Source organism: Saccopteryx leptura, chromosome 2, assembly GCF_036850995.1.
Source record: "Saccopteryx leptura isolate mSacLep1 chromosome 2, mSacLep1_pri_phased_curated, whole genome shotgun sequence".
Taxonomy (NCBI): Eukaryota; Metazoa; Chordata; class Mammalia; order Chiroptera; family Emballonuridae; genus Saccopteryx; species Saccopteryx leptura.
Window position 1 is genome coordinate 182,774,151 of NC_089504.1, and position 21,927 is coordinate 182,796,077.

A 21,927-nucleotide genomic window follows, 5' to 3' on the forward strand; every position below is an offset into this window, starting at 1 on the left:
TTTCAACTTGTCACTAATGATCAAATTTTGAAGTTGTTTGGTTTCTTGGATATGGAAAATAGGAAAATCTGTAAACTTGGATTTATAATGGATAACAGAAACTAGAGTTTTTAGAAAGGAAACATTACCAAAGCTGAAAATAATTCTTGTTGTTTTTTTTTTTTTAATTTTTATTTTTCTGAATTGGGAACCGGGAAGGCAGTCAGACTCCCGCATGCGTCCGACCGGGATCCACCTGGCATGCCCACCAGGGGGTGATGCTCTGCCCATCTAGGGCATTGCTCTGTTGTAACCAGAGTCATTCTAGCTCCTGAGGCAGAGGCCATGGAGCCATCCTCAGCGCCCGGGCCAACTTTGCTCCAATGGAGCCTCGGCTGCGGGAGGGGAAGAGAGAGACAGAGAGGAAGGAGGGGGGGAGGGGTAGAGAAGCAGATGGGCACTTCTCCTGTGTGCCCTGGCCGGGAATCGAACCCGGGACTCCTGCACACCAAGCCGACACTCTACCACTGAGCCAACCTGCCAGGGCCAATAATTCTTGTTTTGATGGAGAGACTTCCTCAAATGGTCTACCATTTAAAATTTGTGTGTCCTTCCATTCTTTTTTTTCTTTTTTTATTTTATTTTATTTTATATTTATTCATTTTAGAGAGGAGAGGGAGAGACAGAGAGAGAGGAGAGAAAGAGAGAGAGAAGGGGGGGAGGAGCTGGAAGCCCAACTCCCATATGTGCCTTGACCAGGCAAGCCTAGGGTTTCGAACCGGCGACCTCAGCATTTCCAGGTTGCCATTCTTTTTTCTTCTCAAATCTCTTATCTCTAAAATGGACTTTAAAAACTACCATCTATCACTTAATTACAGTGACACCTACTGGTGAGAGCTTTTTGCCATCTTGTGTGGATTGCTGTACATTTACGGAAGACGACCCATTTTCTGAGATGTGATCCAGTTCCTAAATCTTTAGAAAACCTAATATACCAGAAAGGGGAGAGATACTTAGGCTGTAATTATTTTGTCTATCTAGGTTTTGTGGGGTTTTGGTTTTGTTTTTTTTTAGATTTTATTTATTCATTTTTGGAGAGCGGATAGAGAGAGAAAGAAAGAAGTGGGGAGGAGCAGGAAGCATCAACTCCCGTATGTGCCTTGACTAGGCAAGCCTGGGGATTTGAACCCGTGACCTCAGTGTTCCAGGTCAACATTTTATCCATTGTGCCACCACAGGTCAGGTCTGTGTTGGTATTTTTAATTAAAGTTATAATTACATTATGAAAATATGAGAAATAGGAAGGAGAAAAAGCAAAGCTAATAGCACTGCTCATCACATTCACCAGTTTTCTGTTTTCTTCTACTTTGTTTACATTTTAACGTATGTAGTTTTCTACCATAGCTTTATTTTAGTATGCATGTAATTTGTCCCTTGGTTTGTTCAGTAATAGGGCATAAGCATTTTCCCAAATTGTCATATTTCTCTTAATCATAAATTTTACTGACTGCCCAATATTTCATCAGGCTACATAATAATTTTCTTAATGTTTACATTTTAACCCATTTCTTCTATAACTGTTGTAAATAATTTATTGATGATGTTTGTTCAAGTGGCATTTTCCAATTATGAAAATTTTTTTGAACATTGATCTTTCCCTAAAGGTTAAGTTTTTATGTTTTTGCTTTGTAACATTGCATATTTTTCTTTTTGCCCCCTTTTTTTAATTTTTAAATACTAATGTGTGTGTCCCACCTCAGACCATCAGATCAGCATCTTTGGTGGTAGAGGATGTGTTTTTTTGTTGTTTTTTGTTTTTTGGCAGAGAGAGTCAGAGTGACAGATAGGGACAGACAGACAGGAAGGGAAAAGAAATGAGAAACATCAATTTTTTGTTGAGGCTCCTTAGTTGTTCATTGATTGATTTCTCATATGTGCCTTGCCGGGGGGGGGGGGGGAGTCTACAGCAGACAGAGTGATCTCTTGCTCGAGCCAGCGACCTTGGGCTCAAGCTGGTGGGCCTTGCTCAAACCAGATGAGCCTGCGCTCAAGCTGGCGACCTCGGTCTCAAACCTGGGTCCTCCGCATCCCAGTCCAGTGTTCTATCCACTGTGCCACTGCCTGGTCAGGCTGATTTATTTTTTCAGATTTTATTTATTTCATTTTTAGAGAGGCAGGGGGAGAGAGAAAGAGAGAGAGAAGGGTGAGAAGCAGGAAGCATCAACTCCCATATGTGCCTTGACCAGGCAAGCCCAGGGTTTTGAACCAGTGACCTCAGTGTTCCAGGTAGATGCTTTATCCCATTGCGCCACCACAGGCCAGGCTCCTTTTGCTTATGAGTTGAATCAGTTGATTCATCACTTGGCATAATTTTATTTTTATTTTTTGCATTTTTCCGAAGCTGGAAATGGGGAGGCAGTCAGACAGACTCCCACATGCGCCCGACCGGGATCCACCCAGCATGCCCACCAGGGGGCGATGCTCTGCCCATCTGGGCCATTGCTCTGTTGCATCCAGAGCCATCCTGGTGCCTGAGGCAGAGGCCACAGAGCCATCCTCAGCGCCCGGGCCATCTTTGCTCCAATGGAGCCTCGGCTGCGGGCGGGGAAGAGAGAGACAGAGAGGAAGGAGAGGGGGAGGGGTGGAGAAGCAGATGGGCGCCTCTCCTGTGTGCCCTGGCCGGGAATCAAACTCAGGACTCCTGCACGCCAGGCCGACGCTCTACCACTGAGCCAACGGCCAGGGCCGGCATGATAATATTTTTAGGAACTTGCCTGTGGGTTTTTTTTTAAAATAAAGAAATTTGTGTCTGACCTGTAGTGGCACAGTAGATAAAGCATTGACCTGGAATGCTGAGGTCGCTGGTTTGAAACCCTGGGCTTGCCTGGTCAAGGCACATACAAGAAGCTACTATGAGTTAATACTTCCTGCTCACCCCCTACTTTTTCTCTAAAATCAATAAATGAAATCTTTTATTTTTATTTTTTATTTAGTGGGAGGAGGGGAGGCAGAAACAGACTCCCACATGACCCTGGACCAGGATCCATCCAACAAGCCCAGTATGGGGTGATGCTCTGCCCATCTGGGTTGTTGCTGCATTGTTCAGCAACCAAGCTCTTCTTAGTGCCTGATGCAGAGACCATGGAGCCATCCCCAGTGCCTAGGGCCAACTTGCTCCAATTGAGCCATTGCTATGGGAGGGGTAGAGAAAAACCACTGGCCAGGGCCAATAGATAAAATCTTAAATAAATAAATAATAAATTTGTTGTTTTAAAAATTTGCTGCATGACCAGGCGGTGGCGCAGTGGATAGAGCATCAAACTGAGACGCGGAGGACCCAGGTTCAAGACCCTGAGGTTGCCAGCTTGAGCGCAAGCTTATCTGGTTTGAGCAAGGCTCACCAGCCTGAGCCCAAGGTCACTGGTTCGAGCAAGGGGTCACTCGGTTTGTTGGAGCCCCCTGGTCAAGGCACGTATGAGAAAGCAATCAATGAACAACTAAGGAGCTGCAAGGAAGAATTAATACTTCTCATCTCTCTGCTTTCCTGTCTGTCTGTCCCTATTTGACTCTTTCTTTGTCTCTGTCGCAAAATAATAAATAAATAAGAAAAAAAAATGCTGAAATTGGTCCTGGATGGTTGGCTGAGCAGTAGAGCATTGGCCTGGCATGTGGAAGGTCCCAAGTTCAATTCCTGGCCAGGGCACACAGGAATTGTGTGTGCCTCTTCTCCACCCCTTCCTCTCATTTCTCTCTCTCTCTCTCTTTCTCTCTCTTCTCCTCCCACAGCCATGGCTCAATTGGAGCGAGTTGGCCCTGGGTGCTGAGGATGGCTCCATAGCCTCTGCCTCAAGTGCTAGAATGGCTTCGGTTGCAAAGAGCAACGCCCCAGATGAGCAGAGCATCTCCTCCTAGTGGGCATGCCGGGTAGATCCTAGTCCGGCACATGCAGGAGTTTGTCTGCCTCCCTGCTTCTCACTTCAGATAACAAAAAAAAATTGCTGAAAATAATTTCCTTAAGTTCTTCCTTGCTTTTTTAAGACAGAAGCTTTTTTTTTTTTTAATTTTTGACTGAGAAACAGGGACAGATAGGGACAGACAGACAGGAAGGGAGAGAGATGAGAAGCATCAATTCTTTGTTGCCCACCTTAGTTATTCACTGATTGCTTTCTCATATGTGCCTTGACTGGGGTCTACAGCAGAGCGAGTGACCCCTTGCTCAAGCCAGCGACCTTGGGCTTCAAGCCAGCGACCCCGCACTCAAGCTGGTGACCTCGGGGTTTTGAACCTGGGTCCTCCACTTCCCAGTCCGACATTCCATCCACTGCACCACCACCTGGTCAGTCTCTAAGTATTTCTTTGTTTCTCTCTTTATTGAATTATGCCATTCTACATCAACAGTCTTATGTTTCAATAAAATGGACAAAGGTTTGCCTTTTGGCAAAGAGGGAAAACTTTGGGGATTAATGAGATGCTTCTCTAATTATAATGGAATTAGGTTAGTTTGGAAAATAGATCCAATCCAAGAAGATGATTTGTTTATCTGCACCATTGGTTTTGTCTTTTTTTTGAGAGTTTACAGTCAGTATTATTTCTGTTAGTTTCAGGTGTAACCATGGTTTTGTCTTACCTTGATTCTAAAGACCTATTGTAGGTTGCTGGATCTCCAGTTACATAAATTTCTCTTCTGAAGGTAATTTTTAGTAGGTAACCATTGGTGGTACTAACTAGCATCCTAACTAGCCTTGCCTGCTGAGCTATTTGGGTTAATTTCAAAGAATAAATTCTTCCTCCCCACTAGGGAGATTTTCCAATCAGTAACATAGTTTTGTTTTGATTTGTTTTGTTTTTTTAATTTTATTTATTTATTTATTTATTTATTTTCTGAAGCTGGAAACGGGGAGAGACAGTCAGACAGACTCCTGCATGCGCCCGACCGGGATCCACCCGGCACGCCCACCAGGGGTGATGCTCTGCCCCTCCGGGGCGTCGCTCTGCCGCGACCAGAGCCACTTTAGCACCTGGGGCAGAGGCCAAGGAGCCATCCCCAGCACCCAGGCATCTTTGCTCCAATGGAGCCTTGGCTGCGGGAGGGGAAGAGAGAGACAGAAAGGAAGGAGGGGGGGTTGGAGAAGCAAATGGGCGCTCTCCTATGTGCCCTGGCCGGGATTCAAACCCGGGTCCCCCGCACGCCAGGCCGACGCTCTACCGCTGAGCCAACCGGCAAGGGCCTATTTATTTATTTTTTACAGAGACAGAGAGTGAGTCAGAGAGAGGGATAGACAGGGACAGACAGACAGGAACGGAGAGAGATGAGAAACATCAATCTTTAGTTTTTCATTGCACGTTGCAACACCTTAGTTGTTCATTGATTGCTTTCTCATATGTGCCTTCACCGCGAGCCTTCAGCAGACCGAGTAACCCCTTACTGGAGCCAGCAACCTTGGGTTCAAGCTGATGGGCTTTTGCTCAAACCAGATGAGCCCGCGCTCAAGCTGGCGACCTTGGGGTCTCGAACCTGGGTCCTCTGCATCCCAGTCCGAGGCTCTATCCACTGTGCCACCGCCTGGTCAGGCAGTAACATAGTTTTTAAGGCAGGTTGTTTAAACAAAATAACTGTTGTATATCTTTTTTTTTTTCTTTTTTTTTACAGAGACAGAGTGAGTCAGAGAGAGGGATAGACAGGGACAGACAGAAACGGAGAGATGAGAAGCATCAATCATTAGTTTTTTGTTGCGCATTGCAACACCTTAGTTGTTCATTGATTGCTTTCTCATATGTGCCTTGACCCCAGGCCTTCAGCAGAACGAGTGACCCCTTGCTCAAGCCAGCGACCTTGGGCTCAAGCTGGCAACCTCGGGGTCTCGAACCTGGGTCCTCCTCATCCCAGTCCGACACTTTACCCTCTGCACTACTGCCTGGTCAGGCACTGTTGCATATCTTAGTCCATGATTTCTCACTGTGATTTTCCCACAAGATATTTTCCTAATAATATTAACTATAAGGTGTTGAATATTTATGTGACAGATATTACTCAAAGCTCCTTTACATGTATTATTTCATTTGTTTTTCACAATAACTTTATGAGATTCTTAATATTTCATCCCAGTTTTACTGATGGAGAAACTCTACCTAGAGACGTTACTTGGTCACTATTAGAAGCTAATCAAATGATGGTATAGGAACTCACATATGTTTTACTTCTGAACCTGCTCTTAACTTTGTACTCGAGTAATTCCTAGTTTTAGCTCTGCCAATATCATGAATGTCTCAGAACATTCAAATTAAATTTAATGTTGTAGGCTGAAGTTTAGATGTGGTAGAGTGAGCAGGAAAGCGCAGAAGAACTTGTTATTAAGCATAGTAACTCAAAATTATGTTTATGAGCTGAATAGAGTAGAGATTAAGTACAGAAGTACAATCAGGAACCTTGATTTTAGATGGTAAGTCTGATCTGCCCCATTTGTTTCCTTCATAAAATAAATAACACAAAGCAGGCTAATTTAGTACTCCATTTATAGAAATTTTTATTTTTTAATTGATTTTAGAGAGAGGAAGGGAGAAAAACACATCAATTTCTTGTTTCATGTAGTTGTGTGTTCATTGATTGCATTTTGTATGTCCTGACTGGGAATAGAACTCACACCCTTGGCATATAGAGATGACACTAACAAACTATACTACTCAGCCAGGGCTTCCTTTTATATAAATCTTAAAATAGAGTCATTAATTTACTTACAAGGTGCTTTCGGAGGTGAATACTTACTGATAGTAGTTGTTTTTAAAACCTGAGAAGAATGTTATCTGTTTCTTTAAAACATTTACATTTGTCTACTGGTGAAGAGCAGTTTTTGAAAATGTCAAGAGTAACCAACCCATTAATGGTTCATGCCTGCGTTTCATCAGGTAGTTACCAGACCACTGGCTGTGGTTGCTGTGGGTGGCGCCTAACTTCAGCACACCTCCTCCATGGTCCTCAGCAGTGTGGCCCTGAGGTGGCTGCTCCTCACCAGACCTGCATGGGAGCCGGCTTCCTCCTGGGAGCTGGGCCTGGGTGGTGGCATGGGGACACTTGAGTGTGTCTTGCACAGGCACGGAGCATAAAATAACAGTCCACTTTGTCCACTTTTTAAAATTGCAATGGTGAAACATTAACCAAAGGAAAAGTCGGTGAATATTTTCACAAAATTTTACCTATTTTTGCTTTTTTTTTTTAGAGAGAGTGAGAGAGAGACAGGAAGGCACAGAGAGGGTGAGAAACATCATAATTGGCGTTGATTGCTTCTCCTATGTGCCTTGACCAGGGCCGAGCCACTGTCCCTTACTTAGTTCAAGCCAGTGACCTTGGGTTTTTCAAACCAGTGACTTTTGGGCTTAAGCTGGAAGGCTTTGGGATTGTGTGGATGATTCCCCCGCTCAAGCCAGAAATCTCAGGTCTTTGAACCAGTGACCCCAGTGTTTTGGGTCAGTGCTTTATCTACTGCACCATCACTAGTCAGGCACAATCACTCTTCTCCCTTTTATTTTTTCTTTTCTTTTCCTTTCTTTTCTTTTTTTTCTCTTCTTCCTTTCTTCTCTTTTTCTTTTTTGATTGATGTGTGTGTGTTTGTGTGTGTGTGTGTGTGTGTGTGTGTGTGTTAGAGACGGAGATAGGGACAGACAGACAAGGAGGGAGAAAGATGAGAAGCATTAATTCTTCATTGCAGCACCTTAGTTGTTCATTGATTGTCTTCTCATATGTGCCCTGACTGGGGGGCTCCAACCTACCAAGTGACCCCCTGCTCAAGCCAGCGACCTTGGGCTTCAGGCCAGTGACCTTTGAGCTCAAGCCAACAACCATGGGGTCATGTCTATGATCACATGCTCAAGCTGTCAACCCCGCACTCAAAAGTGGCGAGCCTGCCCTCAAGCCAGATGAGTCCGTGCTCCAGCCGGTGACCTTGGGGTTTTGAACCTGGGTCCTCCGCATACCAGGCCAATACTCTTATTTACTGTGCCACTTCCTGGTCAGGCTCGGCTCATTAATTCCTTTTTTTCTTTTCTTTTTTTTTCTTTTTTTGTATTTTTCTGAAGTTGGAAACGGGGACGCAGTCAGACTCCCACATGCGCCCGACAGGGATCCACCCGGCACACCCACCAGGGGGCGATGCTCTGCCCATCTGGGGCTTTGCTTTGTTGCGACCAGAGTCATTCTAGCGCCTGAGGCAGAGGCCATGGAGCCATCCTCAGCGCCCCGGCCAACCTTGCTCCAATGGAGCCTCGGCTGTGGGAGGGGAAGAGAGAGACAGAGAGGAAGGAGAGGGGGAGGGGTGGAGAAGCAGATGGGCGCTTCTCCTGTGTGCCTTGGCTGGGAATCGAACCTGGGACTCCCGCATGCCAGGCCGACGCTCTACCAATGAGCCAACCGGCCAGGGCCGCTCCCTATATTCTTGCTGATGCTGTGCATTATTGGAGTTTCAATTTTTTGTAACCTGATATTTTGAATAATTACAAAAAGTCCAATATCAACAATTGCCTTTTAAAAATTGAGTGAGATTGACCATGTTTTCATAAACTTAATTGACTTTTTGTGTTTTCAGCAATGATTCTTGAGATTTCAAGTATGGGTGGTAATCAGTGAATGTGACTTAAAAGATTTGAAGAAATGGTGCTGTAAATGTCACTGAGATGCCTACAGGTGTAATGACCTTTCTTATTTCCCACTTTGACTGTAATCTCTTAATTTTAGGTGATCATGGAGGTCAGCTTGGCCTCCATGGGGCTGGTGGTGATGGAATACATGATGACACAGCAGGAGGAGAGGAAGGAGAAAACAGTCCAGATCCCCAACCCCAAGCTGGTCGGAGGACCCGGCGGGAAGCATGCACATGCCCCTACTGTAAAGACAGTGAAGGAAGGTAAGTTGACTGAGCCAGTATTTTAAGAGTACTATAAAGAAGAAAAATTAATGGATTTTGAGGTAAGAATAGGGTTTGTTTGTTTATTTATTTTAAGGCTTGGCAGTGTTGCAAAGGGATTAGAGGTAGCACAGTATATTTGATTAGGTTATATTATAGGCTCTTGGTTCCAGCTCTTATCCTTTCCTGGACTCTTAAGATGTTGGCCCTTAATAGGTGCCTGCTTTCTCCTAGAGATAACAAAATTAGATGAATCCAGCTCCTCTAATGATTGTTACCGTATGTCTGTTTTGAGATGGTTTTAACAAGGTTGCTTGTAAAACAACCTTGCAAAGAAGAAAAATACCTACACTAATGCACAATAAAGTTCTGCTGATTTTCTCAATAGTAGTACCTGCTAGTCCATATTATCTATGGAGAGTTCCAAGTTCTATTTTTTTTTCTTCAAGTCACTGCTTTTGAGAGAATAGAAAGTTACATAGTTGCTTAAATGCCTTTGGAGGAAAAGAAACCTGTTAGTCTTTTTCCCAATAAAAATAAGCACAAAAATAAGAAAAGCACCAAACAAAAAATAATTTGAGTTATTTGTAGGTTAATCCTATATTGCAGAAAAAACCTGAGTTAAAAGCACTGAGTTGCCTGACCAGGCAGTGGCGCAGTGGATAGAGTGTTGGCCTGAGATGCCGAGGACTCGGGTTTGAAATCCTGAGGTTGCCAGCTTGAGTGTGGGCTCATCTGCCTTGAGTGCCTGAGCTCATCAGCTTTAGCTGTGGTGTCGCTGGCTTGAGCGTAGGATTATAGACAAGACCCCATCGTCACTGGCTTGGAGCCCAAAGGTTGCTGGCTTGAAGTCCAAAGTCTCTGCTTGAGCAACGGGTCACTGGCTCAGCTGGAGCCCCTCCCCCCCATGAAGGCACATATGAGAAAGCAATCAATGAACAACTAAGGTGCCGCAACGAAGAACTGATGCTTCTCATTTCTCACCTTTCCTTTCTGTCTGTCTGTCTCTCAAAAAAAAAAAAAAGCATTGAGTAACACCCTGGCCTGTTGGCTCAGTGGATAAAGCATCTGCCCAGCATGTGGACGTCTCAGGATTGATCTCCAGTTAGGCACATATGAGAAGTGACCATTTGCTTCTCTTCCCCTCCCTGTCCACCTTCTCTTTCTCTCTTGCAGCCCCTGACCTGATTGGTTCGAGCATTGGTCCCAAACTGGGTTTTCTGGGTAGATCCCTTTTAGGGTACATGTGGGAATCTGTCTCACTACCTCCCCTCCTCTCACTTAGAATAATAAAATAAAATAAAAGCACTGAGTTACAATAGTGTTTCCTTCTGACAAAGTTTAAAGTAAATTCTAGTTTTTTTGTTTGTTTTTAATTTTTTTTAAATTCTAGTTTTTGAAGGAACTCCTCTGATTTCCACCTCAGTGTTTTTTTTTTCCTTCTGTTAATATGTGCTATTAAAACCCAAGAAATGGCCTGACCAGGCTGTGGCGCAGTGAATAGAGCATCGGATTGGGATGCGGAGGACCCAAGTTCAAGACCCCGAGGTCCCCAGCTTGAGCGCGGGCTCATCTAGTTTGAGCAAAAAACCCACCAGCTTGAACCCAAGGTCACTGGCTCCAGCAAGGGGTTACTCGGTCTGCTGAAGGCCCGTGGTCAAGGCACATGAGAAAGCAATCAATGAACAACTAAGGTGTCGCAATGAAAAACTGATGATTGATGCTTCTCATCTCTCTTCGTTCCTGTCTGTCTGTTCCTATCTATCCCTCTCTCTGACTCACTCAAAAAACAACAACAACAAAAAAAAAAACACCCAAGAAATGCTCCCTTTGGAAATCTTCACAGTGCCCACTAATGGATCACATGTGGAGCAAATTGGTTTGGCAAAAACGTTTCAGAGCTGATTCCTGAAAGGAGTTGAGGTTCTGCTCTATATAGGGAATGTTTGTTTACATATCTTGAATTACTTAGGATTTTTATTCCCCTCTTTTATTCAGTCTTCTAGTGAAGTCACTGATAACTTCTCCAGCTTTTCAGCTTTTAATCTGTACCATTTGGCTCTTTTAGGAAAAAAAGTTCTATAAGTATAAAATATTTTCCTTAAAGTTCTTAATCAGGTGCTTAAATGGAGAGACCCTTTGCTCATAAACAAGTTCTCAGCCAAAAATACCACTATATTCATAGTAGTTCCTATAAAAAGTGCTTGTATTGAGACTTAAACTTTTTTTTTTTTTTTTTTTTTTTACACAGAGAGTGAGAGTCAAAGAGAGTGATAGATAGGGACAGACAGACAGGAATAGAGAGAGATGAGAAGCATCAATCATCAGTGTTTCGTTGTGACACCTTAGTTCATTGATTGCTTTCTCATATGTGCCTTGACCATGGGCTTTCAGCTGACCGAGTAACCCCTTGCTGGGGCCAGCGACCTTGGGTCCAAGCTGGTGAGCTTTTGCTCAAACTAGATGAGCCTGCACTCAAGCTGGCGACCTTGGGATCTCGAACCTGGGTCTTCCGCATCCCAATCCAACGCTCTATTCACTGCTCCACCGCCCAGTCAGGCGAGATTTAAGCTTTTTTAAAAATACAAGAAAATGCCCTATACTAAGGTGACCAACTTTTTTACAATGAAAAGGACAAAAATGAATTCAAGAAAACAATATCATAAATAAAAAAAACATTTTATGCATTGCAACAATAATACACAATATGGTAAATGCATAATAAAAACATTGTAATGTGGTTTTTTTTGTTTTTGTTTTTTTTTTGTATTTTTCTGAAGCTGGAAACGGAGAGACAGTCAGACAGACTCCCGCATGCGCCCGACCGGGATCCACCCGGCATGCCCACCAGGGACGAAGCTCTGCCCACCAGGGGGCGATGCTCTGCCCCTCCGGGGCGTCGCTCTGCCACGACCAGAGCCACTCTAGTGCCTGGGGCAGAGGCCAAGGAGCCATCCCCAGCGCCCAGGCCATCTTTGCTCCAGTGGAGCCTTGGCTGTGGGAGGGGAAGAGAGAGACAGAGAGGAAGGAGGTGGGGGGTGGAGAAGCAAATGGGCGCCTCTCCTATGTGCCCTGGCTGGGAATCGAACCCGGGTCCCCCGCACGCCAGGCCGACGCTCTACCGCTGAGCCAACCGGCCAGGGCCCATTGTAATGTTTTATATTGTAATTATGGTTACGTGCCTATTAATTTTTAACAATAATTGTAAGAAAAAGGTACTCATTTAGATACAAATATGTCACATCACATGCAGTGGATCAACTCTGCATTGATCGAATATAGACATTTATAGATTAGTCTTCCAGTATCAAAAAGGAGGATATGTAGGAGGGCACTTTTCGGGGGAGGGCAGAACTTACAAAAGAAAGACTGTCCTCTCTAAAGGAGGACGATTGGTCACCTTACTTATACACTTCACAAATCACCATGAGAATGATTATTTCTTGAAATATCAAAATTGATAGAGGAAGAAGAAAGCAGAAAACAGCAAATGTGTGGTAGATAGGAAACCTACAACTTAAATTTTGGGTATTAGGGACCAGACTCAGGCCTTGGCCAGTTGGCTAAGTTGTAAAGCATCAGCTCGGCATGTGTATGTCCCAGGTTCAATTTCTGGTCAGAGCACATAGGAGAAGCAACCATCTGCTTCTCCATCCCTCCCCCTCTTCTTTCTCTTTTCCCCTCCATCAGCAATGACTTGATTGATTTGAGCATGTTGGCCCGGTAAACTGAGGATGGCTCCCTTGGCTTCACCTCAGACGCTAAAATAGCTCAGTTGCTGAGCAACAGAGCAACAACCCCAGATGGGCAGAGCATTGCCCGATAGGGGGTTTGCCAGGTGGGTTCTGGCTGGTGTACATGCGAGAGTTTTTCTCTCTGCCTCCCTGCCTCTCACTTAATAAAAAAAAACAAAAGAACCAGAATCGGCCTGACCTGGTGATGACACCGTGGATACAGCATCAACCTGGTATGCTGAGGACCCAGGTTCAAAAACCCAAGGTCACCGGCCTGAGTGTGGGGTCCCAGCTTGAGCATGGGATCATAGACCTGACTCCATCCATTGTCACTGGCTTGAGCCCAAGGCCACTGGCTTGAGCCCAAGGCCGCTGGCTTGAGCAAGGGGTCACTGGCTCAGCTGGAACCCTCTGGTCAAGGCATATATGAGAAAGCAATCAGTGAAAAACTAAGGTGCCGCAACGAAGAATTGATGCTTCTCATCTCTCTCCCTTACTGTCTGTCTGTTCGTCCCTATCAGTCCCTCTCTCTGACTCTCTCTCTGTCTCTGTCAAAAAAAGGGAAAAAAGCCCTGGCTGGTTGGCTCAGTGGTAGAGCGTCGGCCTGGCGTGCAGGAGTCCCGGGTTTGATTCCCGGCCAGGGCACACAGGAGAAGCGCCCATCTGCTTCTCCACCCCTTCCCCTCTCCTTCCCCCCTCTCTCTCTCTCTCTCTCTTCCCCTCCCGCAGCTAAGGCTCCATTGGAGCAAAGTTGACCCGGGCACTGAGGATGGCTTCTGTGGCCTCTGCCTCAGGCGCTAGAATGGCTCTGGTTGCGACAGAGCGAGCCCCAGATGGGCAGAGCATCGCCCCCTGGTGGGTGTGCCGGGTGGATCCTGGTCGGGCGCATGCGGGAGTCTGTCTGCCTCCCCGTTTCCAGCTTCAGAAAAATACAAAAAGAAAAAGAAAAAAAAAATCAACCAATGAATGCATAAATAAGTGGAACAACAAATCAATGTTTCTCTCTCTCTAAAATAAAATCAGTGAAACAATAAAAAGTTTTGAGTAGGTTGGGCAATTGCTGTTGACACTTTGTGGTTTAATTTTGATCCATAGAATGAATGGTGAGGCCCTGGCTCAGTGGATAAAGCGTCGAACTGATGTGCAGAGGTCATGGGTTTGACCCTGGTCAGGGTACATCTAAATGTAATAACTTAGTCTAACAATGAGTTGGTGCTTCTCTCACCTCTTCCACTCCCCACCCCCCACTGAAGTGAATGGAAAAACTAGAATGAATGATGAATAGTTGTGTTCTTACTTTCAGGGGCTCTGGGGATCCTGGCAAAAAGAAACAGCACATTTGTCACATTCAAGGCTGTGGCAAAGTATATGGCAAGACCTCACACCTACGGGCACACTTGCGCTGGCACACAGGCGAGAGGCCATTCATGTGTACCTGGTCATACTGTGGGAAACGCTTTACACGTTCGGATGAGCTACAGAGGCACAAACGCACACATACAGGTGAGTAGGATCCTGGGGAAGAGAGAAATAGTAATACACCACAGTGGAAAGGTACAAAATGTACATGAAATATCTAAACATTCTGAGCAATTTACATTTGAAACTAAATGTATGAACCACAAATGGAATTGGAGTTAATCTGGAAAACCTTTAAGAAGGAAGGAGCTAGGTTTTGAGTTTTGGAGGATTTCATTACTCTTGTTAGTCTCAGTCCTGCCAGACTTTTCTGCTGTATTCCTTCCTTTCTGAGTACCAACCAACCAACCATCCTTCTTCTCTCCTTTCCTCCCTCCCACACTCCTCCCTTCCTATTTATTCCCCTACTCCCTGTAACAGAATGCTAGATTTCCTTTGAAAACAGTCTCTCTGGCCCTGGCCTGATAGCTTAGTTGGTTAGAACCTCTCCCTGAGGCACCAGAGGTTGCCATTGCGATCCCCAGTTAGGGCATTAGGAACAGATCAATGCTCCTGTCTCTCTCTCTCTCTCCCGTCCTCTCTCTAAAACCAATTAAAAAACAAAACATAATCTCTCTGTCTCTATTCTTAGTTATGTGATTTGAGTGGGATTGACCCTACCCCCAGCTCCAGAAATGGACCGTGATTGTCTTAATCCAGTCAGTGTGTCCCCTCCCCACAGGATGTTTTGTTCAGGAATGGGCAGTTAAGTTTGTCCTGGACCAGTGAAACATGGGACTTAAGCTGGGAACACAGGGCCACAGACTCTTCTTTTTCTTGGGTTTATGGTGTGAAGGTGTATGTTTAGAAACCGCTACTCCCCACACATCTATTTTTTTGTCCTCCAAAGAGCAAAAGATACTCACCAGGTTTTTCTTGCTTTTATCGCCTTCTAAAAACTGACCTGATGATTATCTGCCTGATAAAGTTTGAAAGCAGTAATTGGACAAGGTACCCTCTACTTCCTAAGATGTTAGTTTCTTATCTTCTTTTTCTTTTTATTTAGGTGAGAAGAAATTTGCCTGCCCTGAGTGTCCCAAGCGCTTCATGAGGAGTGACCACCTGTCAAAGCATATTAAGACCCACCAGAATAAGAAGGGGGGCACAGGTGTATCCCTGAGTGTGGGCACTTTGCCCCTGGACAGTGGGGCAGGTTCAGAAGGCAGTGGCGCTGCCACCTCTTCAGCCCTTATTACCACCAATATGGTAGCCATGGAGGCCATCTGTCCAGAGGGTATTGCTCGTCTTGCCAACAGTGGCATCAACGTCATGCAGGTGGCAGATCTGCAGTCCATTAATATCAGTGGCAATGGCTTCTGAGATCAGGCACCCAGGGCCAGAGACATATGGGTCATGCCCATTAATCCTGGGATGCTAGGTAGCATGGGTCCAAGCGACATGGGGGAGAGAGAGCCATGAGGCATTAAAATGCGTGGTGGTGGGAAGAATTGGGGGAGGAACACAAGAGGAGATGGGGTCCTGGCATTCACCTATATCATCAGTATCCTTAAGGTGGGAAACATTAGTGAAAATTTGTTGGTGCCACCCTTTGATGAGCATTTGTCTGACCCCAGTTTCTTCTTACATTTCTCACCCCAGCCTCCCTGTCCTGTTTCCCTTCTCGGCTCCCTCTTGATGGATCCCCCCTTTCCTAAAGCTATCATGCCTTGATAAATATATATGATCATTGAAATACTTTTTAACAAAAAACAGATTCTATATTATATATATATGTGTGTGTGTGTGTGTGTGTGTGTGTGTGTGTGTGTGTGTATACATACACAAAAGATATATAGAGAAGCATTTGCAGGGGTTGGCTGGGAGGAAGGAGACCATTCTGTGACCAAAATATCTTGGTCAGTTTTTTTATATTGCCTTATTTCCTTATGGCTGAGCCTTGTTGTGACACATCAAGCTTCTATAGATGTTGTCTTGGCTTCCCACTAGATTAAGCATCCATATGCTCTGCTTTGAGTTTATATATACATACATAATGTTTTTCCTTAAGTTTGTCTTTTTATTTGGGATCAGCTTCTAGTACTCCTTTCCTGACTTAATCTTTTCTGTCTCCCTTTCTCTCGCCTGATCATTTAATGTTCTTGGTAATGATTCCTGGATGAGGCACCTCTGTGACTCTTTTAAAGTCCTTAGTCCCAGCAGCAGAATGGAGAAACCCTGAAGACTAGGGTGGTGTTTGAAGTAACTGTGGAGAGAGTGTTAAAAATACTGACGCAGGCACCCTCTTCGTGCTGGAGAGTCAAAGGCACCTCTCTTCATCAGTCTACTCTAAGCATCAGGAATCAAGTCTTTCTGTGTAATTGTACAAAAGATCTTTTTTTTTTTTTTTCTTTTCTTTTGTATTTTGTATTTTTCCGAAGCTGGAAACGGGGAGAGACAGTCATACAGACTCCCGCATGCACCCGACCGGGATCCACTCGGCACGCCCACCAGGGGCGATGCTCTGCCCCTCCGGGGCATCGCTCTGCCGTGACCAGAGCCACTCTAGCGTCTGGGGCAGAGGCCAAGGAGCCATCCCCAGTGCCCAGGCCATCTTTGCTCCAGTGGAGCCTTGGCTGCAGGAGGGGAAGAGAGAGACAGAGAGGAAGGAGGGGGGGTGGAGAAGCAAATGGGCGCTTCTCCTATGTGCCCTGGCCGGGAATCGAACCCGGGTCCCCCGCACGCCAGGCCGACGCTCTACCTCTGAGCCAACCGGCCAGGGCCACAAGAGATCCTTTGAAGGTTATAATCTGGGATCAGTTTGTATAAACTACCAAAAAATGGTCAAATAATGTGGGGGCTTTTAATTGGAAAATGATGTGCTCAGAAGCAGAAATGGCTCAGTAGTATATAGTGCAGGAGTTAATGGAGTATTTGGACTTTTGTACAGCTGTCTTCCAAGGTCACTAAGCTTTGATTTCACATAAACTTCTGAGTTCACACTCTGAAAAGAAGTACACTTCCTCTTTTGAATATCCCCAGTAGTTTCTTACCCGTTACGTTATTAAGGAGCATCAGGTAGTGAATCTGCTCTGGGTTTCCATTCTGCAGAACTCCAGAGCATGTACTAGTGGCAAGGCAGTGAGTGGTTCTTTGATCTTTTTCCTTAACTCTTCCTTGGATGGTTCCTAAGGGAAAAGGAAGCACATGATCATGGGAATGATAGCTCAGAACAAAAAGAAATCTTGTCTTACCACTGTGGTTTATAGGAGAGATAGAGAGAAACCATCCTGCTTTCTTCATGGCCTGATTCCCGAAGAGACTGATCCAAAAATTATAGCGGCAGGGAACTCTTAGTGCATTTGGCACTGAGATTTAAACGCAACCAGAGTTGTCCTCAAGGCCCAGCCATTAAGACATTGTCCCTCTTGACCTTCTGGTATCTTGTCAGAGGGCTTTTCACTGTGAGGAAGTGTGGAAATGGCTGCGTGTATGTGTGTAATCTGTTAGGTTGGGGATAGGTTTTCTGTTAGCCATTACTAAAAGAGGCCTGCAATAAAAATTACCCTGATCTGATAGAGAAGTGTTTGTGTATGACTGTGTGATGTGTGTTTGTGCCTGTATATATCTACACACAGATGAGAAATTATATTTAATATTGTTGGAAAATCAAATTCAGATCAAAATGACTTTTGGGCCCATTACCAAGAAATGTATTTTAAAACCTGGGTGTGTTCCTGAGGTCATTTCTTTGCTTATGCTAACTCAATTACAATTATGAATGGGGGATATTCTACTGCACTTTTAAAAGAAGAAGCTATTTCTGTGTTTGAAAGTGAAACCATCTATAGTAGAATCCTAGTTCCTTTCATAATTTTTTTTATCTTTACTACAAATAGATGATGTTATGATTCTACTATATATTTTATATAAAATCTATCCAAGTTAGGGTTTGGCTAAGTTTGTATTGTTTAACCTGAAATACAGTAACTGTTAATATTCTAAATAATAGTTCACTCCATTTGGTCCTTTCTCTGCGGACTTAATACTGTTTTTAACAGGAACCATTGCAAGGAGTTTTCCCCAAATCGAGTTTTGTTAATACTGAAGTAAAAGTCATCCATGCCCAGCCACGTGTCATACCCTTGACTCCCTGAAAGGCAGGCCTCAGAACTTGTTATTTTATGTCTATAATCATATACATGGGCATCTTATGGAGGAGAGGGACAGAATAACTCATTGGAGTTTGTGCTATTTTTGCTAGAACATTTCAAGGAATAGAATCTTCCCCAGGATGAAGTTATTAGATGTAAACTAGCTTACTGAAGCTGAGACTACATGCTTTTAGAACATTATTTTGATGATGTTTCTATCTGGGATGGAATATTGGTTTAATGAAGGGGTAGCCCTTTCATTAGCATTACTATGAGTGAATTTATATCCAGTTCTTTCCACTTGCCTTATTTTTTTCTCACCAAGGAAGCTCCAGATCCAGTATCTTGTTTGGCCCCACAACTGAAGCAGCAGTGAGCCACCAGTCTCTTCCACAGGAAGTTAGGAGCCTACATTCCTTGAGTCAGGAGTTTATTGCTAAAAATTCCTTTCCCTGAACTTCTAGCCAGCAGAAATTAATATAACTGACAGGCATATTGATTCTAAAATCTTTTACATGAGTTCCTTTTTTAATTTTTTTTAAATGATCAAACCTTACAGGGCAAGGCATGCCCAGAGGAAGGGTATTATCAAAGCACTCATTCCCTGTCCTTTCAGGCAGTCCATTCACTTGTCATCTGCTTATCATTGTCTCACTTCCTACCAAAAGAAGTAACAAGTCACACCATCTTCCTTCAGGGACCTCCCAGCTGGCACCATATTTGTGGGTGCTATGTAGAATGAAATTTAAAAGATATTTCTCAGCTTGGTTCAGAATAAATAGAACCCTTGATCCCAGAAAGTATAGACTGCAGTGTGGGGTAAAGATTATGATTGGGGGAGGGTTAGAGACAAAAGCTATAAATTACTATGGCTGATTGATTTATTTCTACTACATACATATATATATTTTTTTGCTTTTGTATATCTTATATAGGAAACTAAGCATTGTATTTTTTTAACTAATCTGAGAAAGCACTATGAACTGCAGATGTTCGACTTTCAGAATATATTTTGTATTAATATCTTCACATTGTGTGAATACTGGAAGCTGCAGATCTTTGCTAGAATGCAATAAATTTATATACTTTTTGAGGGATTCTTCTGGGGGTATTAATCAAGCCCCAGTTATGCTTTGGGGGAGCCCTGGTGCTACTTGCTTCAAGTTTTCCTTCAGTTGTAAGTACCCTGATGCCTTTTGGACCTTGTGATCAGATCAAATGAGTTTTGGAGATCCAGGTACCAAGGAAATGAGGATAGTCTAGCTGCCTCAAATGAGGTTCCCTTTGCATAGTTCTCTTTCCTCCTATTAAGCTGGTAGCCACTTGGGGTTGGGAGGGAGAAATGTGAAATCTCAGAGTTTGTCTCCCTTAGAGCTAATAATTTATATGCAGGGATGAAAGATGGCAGCAGTAGCTTTGGGGAAAGGGAGGAGGACATGGCACTTCTCCAACCCCGGAAAACAGTTTTTGAAAACTGCTGATAAAATATGGGCAGGTTGCTTTACTTTTGTTGGGAGCCTGTGCTCTCTGTGGTGCCTGTCTTGGCTCTCCTCCTGAGGTACAGACCTCTTCAAGGAGGATGAGCAGACAGCTTTGAGGTTGACCTGTTTTCTTTGTCTGCCTTCGCCAGACACCAGCCAGGAGGACATTAAGCAGCCTTAAGTTTAAACTCCTACTCCCTCTCCCAGATTGGCTCGCTTGCCTTTGATTTGAAGGCTGGAAAAAGGAAAAAAGGGGCAACTCTGGATTTATTCCTCCCTTTCGTCTTCTGTACTTCCTAAAATAAAAAAATTTCCTCCACAAAATTCACTGGAGAGAAACTCATATTTTGTCATATTTTCCCTTTCCTCATCAAACAGCTCCAGCTTTGTATCTGCTAAGGGAGTATGGAGTTGGTCTCTCAGCTTCCTTCAGTATCAGGAAAAAAACCAAAACGTAACAAATGGGGTTAAGCTGGGGCTGCAAGTAGTGACAACTGTTTATACCTCTCAGGGGGTGCATGTTTCTCTCTGACTCACCTTCAGGAATGACACTGTGCCTTCTCCGCAAGGGAATGGGATTTGCCTGCTCAGCCCTTCACTTTCCCAGAAACTGCTCTTGAAAAATGTGGACAAGGGCAGGTCTTCATATTTCTGATCACCCCTTTCTCCCAGTGGCATCCCATAGCCCTCATCTGGAATTTAGGGCTCAAAGACTTTGGGGAAAATATGCTGATACTGACCTGAGGATTCTCCTACACACTGATGGCAGCTGTCCCAGGGCCTGCTTCCTCTTCCCAAGTCTGTCATCTTTGGGGGAGGGGTGTTGCTTCAGTCTGGGGTGCCTAAAACAAGTTTTTTTCTCTCTCAACATGGGCGATAACCAGTCTTTATACCACTGTTGCCTTTTTAAACCTCTTAATCTCATGTTGTGTTTGTTGTTGGTTCCAATCTGATTATCACCAGGGCTGTGTGGGGAAATACTTTGAAATGCTCTCATCTTTCTTGGTCCTTTTTCTCCCTGATTCTGTATGTGTGATGCTAATCTCTTGTCTTTCAGTTTCTCCCTGATCTTTTGTATCTTTCTTTCTTATGTCTCCTACCTTTTGTTTCTGGGTATTTGGGGGCTTTTTTGTTGTTGCCTTTTTGTACAAAGGTTAGTTTCAATGTAGTCTGTAGCTCCTTTGTAAACCAATTAAAAAAGTTTTTTTTTTTTAATAAAAAGGCATGTCTCGTGTGTTGAGAGGGTGGGAATGGGAGATTATGGTTATAACTTCATATACTGAACCCAACAAAGATTTCCAGCTCCACTGTCCTATACATGTTAATCAGCACAATTGAACTACACTTTAACTACAGTGGTACCTTGAGATATGAATTTAATTCGTTCTGTAACTGAGCTCGTAAGTCGGTCAACTCATATATCAAACTGCCGATACTGGACCCATGCGCCAATTCACCAACTAGCAGCAGCTCCCCGAACGAATCACAACTCGTATCTCAGAATTTCACTAGGATCTCAAACAAAAATACAGACCGAGTCGCAGTCGTATCTTTAAAAATTCTTATGTTGGTCTGTTCGTATCTCAAGGTACCACTGTACCAGGTAAAAGGTGTCATGACCAGCTCAGTGTGCCATGACTTTATTGAAATGTAGAGGCCCAGCCTGATCAGGTGTTGGTGCAGTGGATAGAGCGTCTACCTGGAATGCTGAGGTGCAGGTTTGAAACCCTGAGGTTGCCAGCTTGAGCGTAGGGTTCTGGCTTAAGCCCAGGTTTTGAGTAAGGTGTCACTGGTTCAATGGAGCCCCCTGGTCAAGGCATATAATGAACAACTAAAATGTCACGACTCTGAGTTGATGTTTCTCATCTCTCTCCCTGTGTCTGTCTCACTGAAAAGAAATGTGGAGGTCCAAGAGGAACAGAGGCAGCAGCAACTTTTTGTTTAATAAGGTTTTTTTTGTTTGTTTTTTTCAAAGAGGAAGGAAGAGAGAGAAACATCAATCTACTGTTCTACTTACTTGGTTGATTCTTCTATGTGCTCTGACTGGGGATTGAACCTTTTACCGTGGTATATCAGAACACACTAAGCAACTGAGCTACCAGGCCAGCTTCTTATTTTGGAATATTTTTAAATTTAAATGAAAGTTGCAGAGATAGAACAAAGAGTTCCCATTTATTCCTTCCCCAGTTTTCCCTGTTAACATCATGGTGCATTGTCAAAACTAAGAAACTGACACATTAGCTAGACCCTAAGCTCTATATGTTTCCCCAGTGATGTCATCTTCCTGTTC

At 44.1% G+C, this 21,927-nt stretch overlaps 1 protein-coding gene across 3 annotated transcripts in view; it reads left to right on the forward strand.

Moving 5' to 3' along the window:
• Nucleotides 1-20,348, forward strand: part of SP1 (Sp1 transcription factor) — a 52,992-nt gene extending 32,644 nt beyond the window's left edge. For all 3 annotated transcript variants that reach the window (XM_066369619.1, XM_066369621.1, XM_066369620.1), the window contains exons 4-6: nt 8,705-8,873; nt 13,911-14,110; nt 15,072-20,348. In XM_066369619.1, coding sequence (XP_066225716.1) covers nt 8,705-8,873; nt 13,911-14,110; nt 15,072-15,385 — 683 coding nt within the window. In that variant the 3' untranslated portion in view covers nt 15,386-20,348. The remainder of the gene's footprint in view (nt 1-8,704; nt 8,874-13,910; nt 14,111-15,071) is intronic.
• The last annotated feature ends 1,579 nt before the right edge of the window (nt 20,349-21,927 follow it).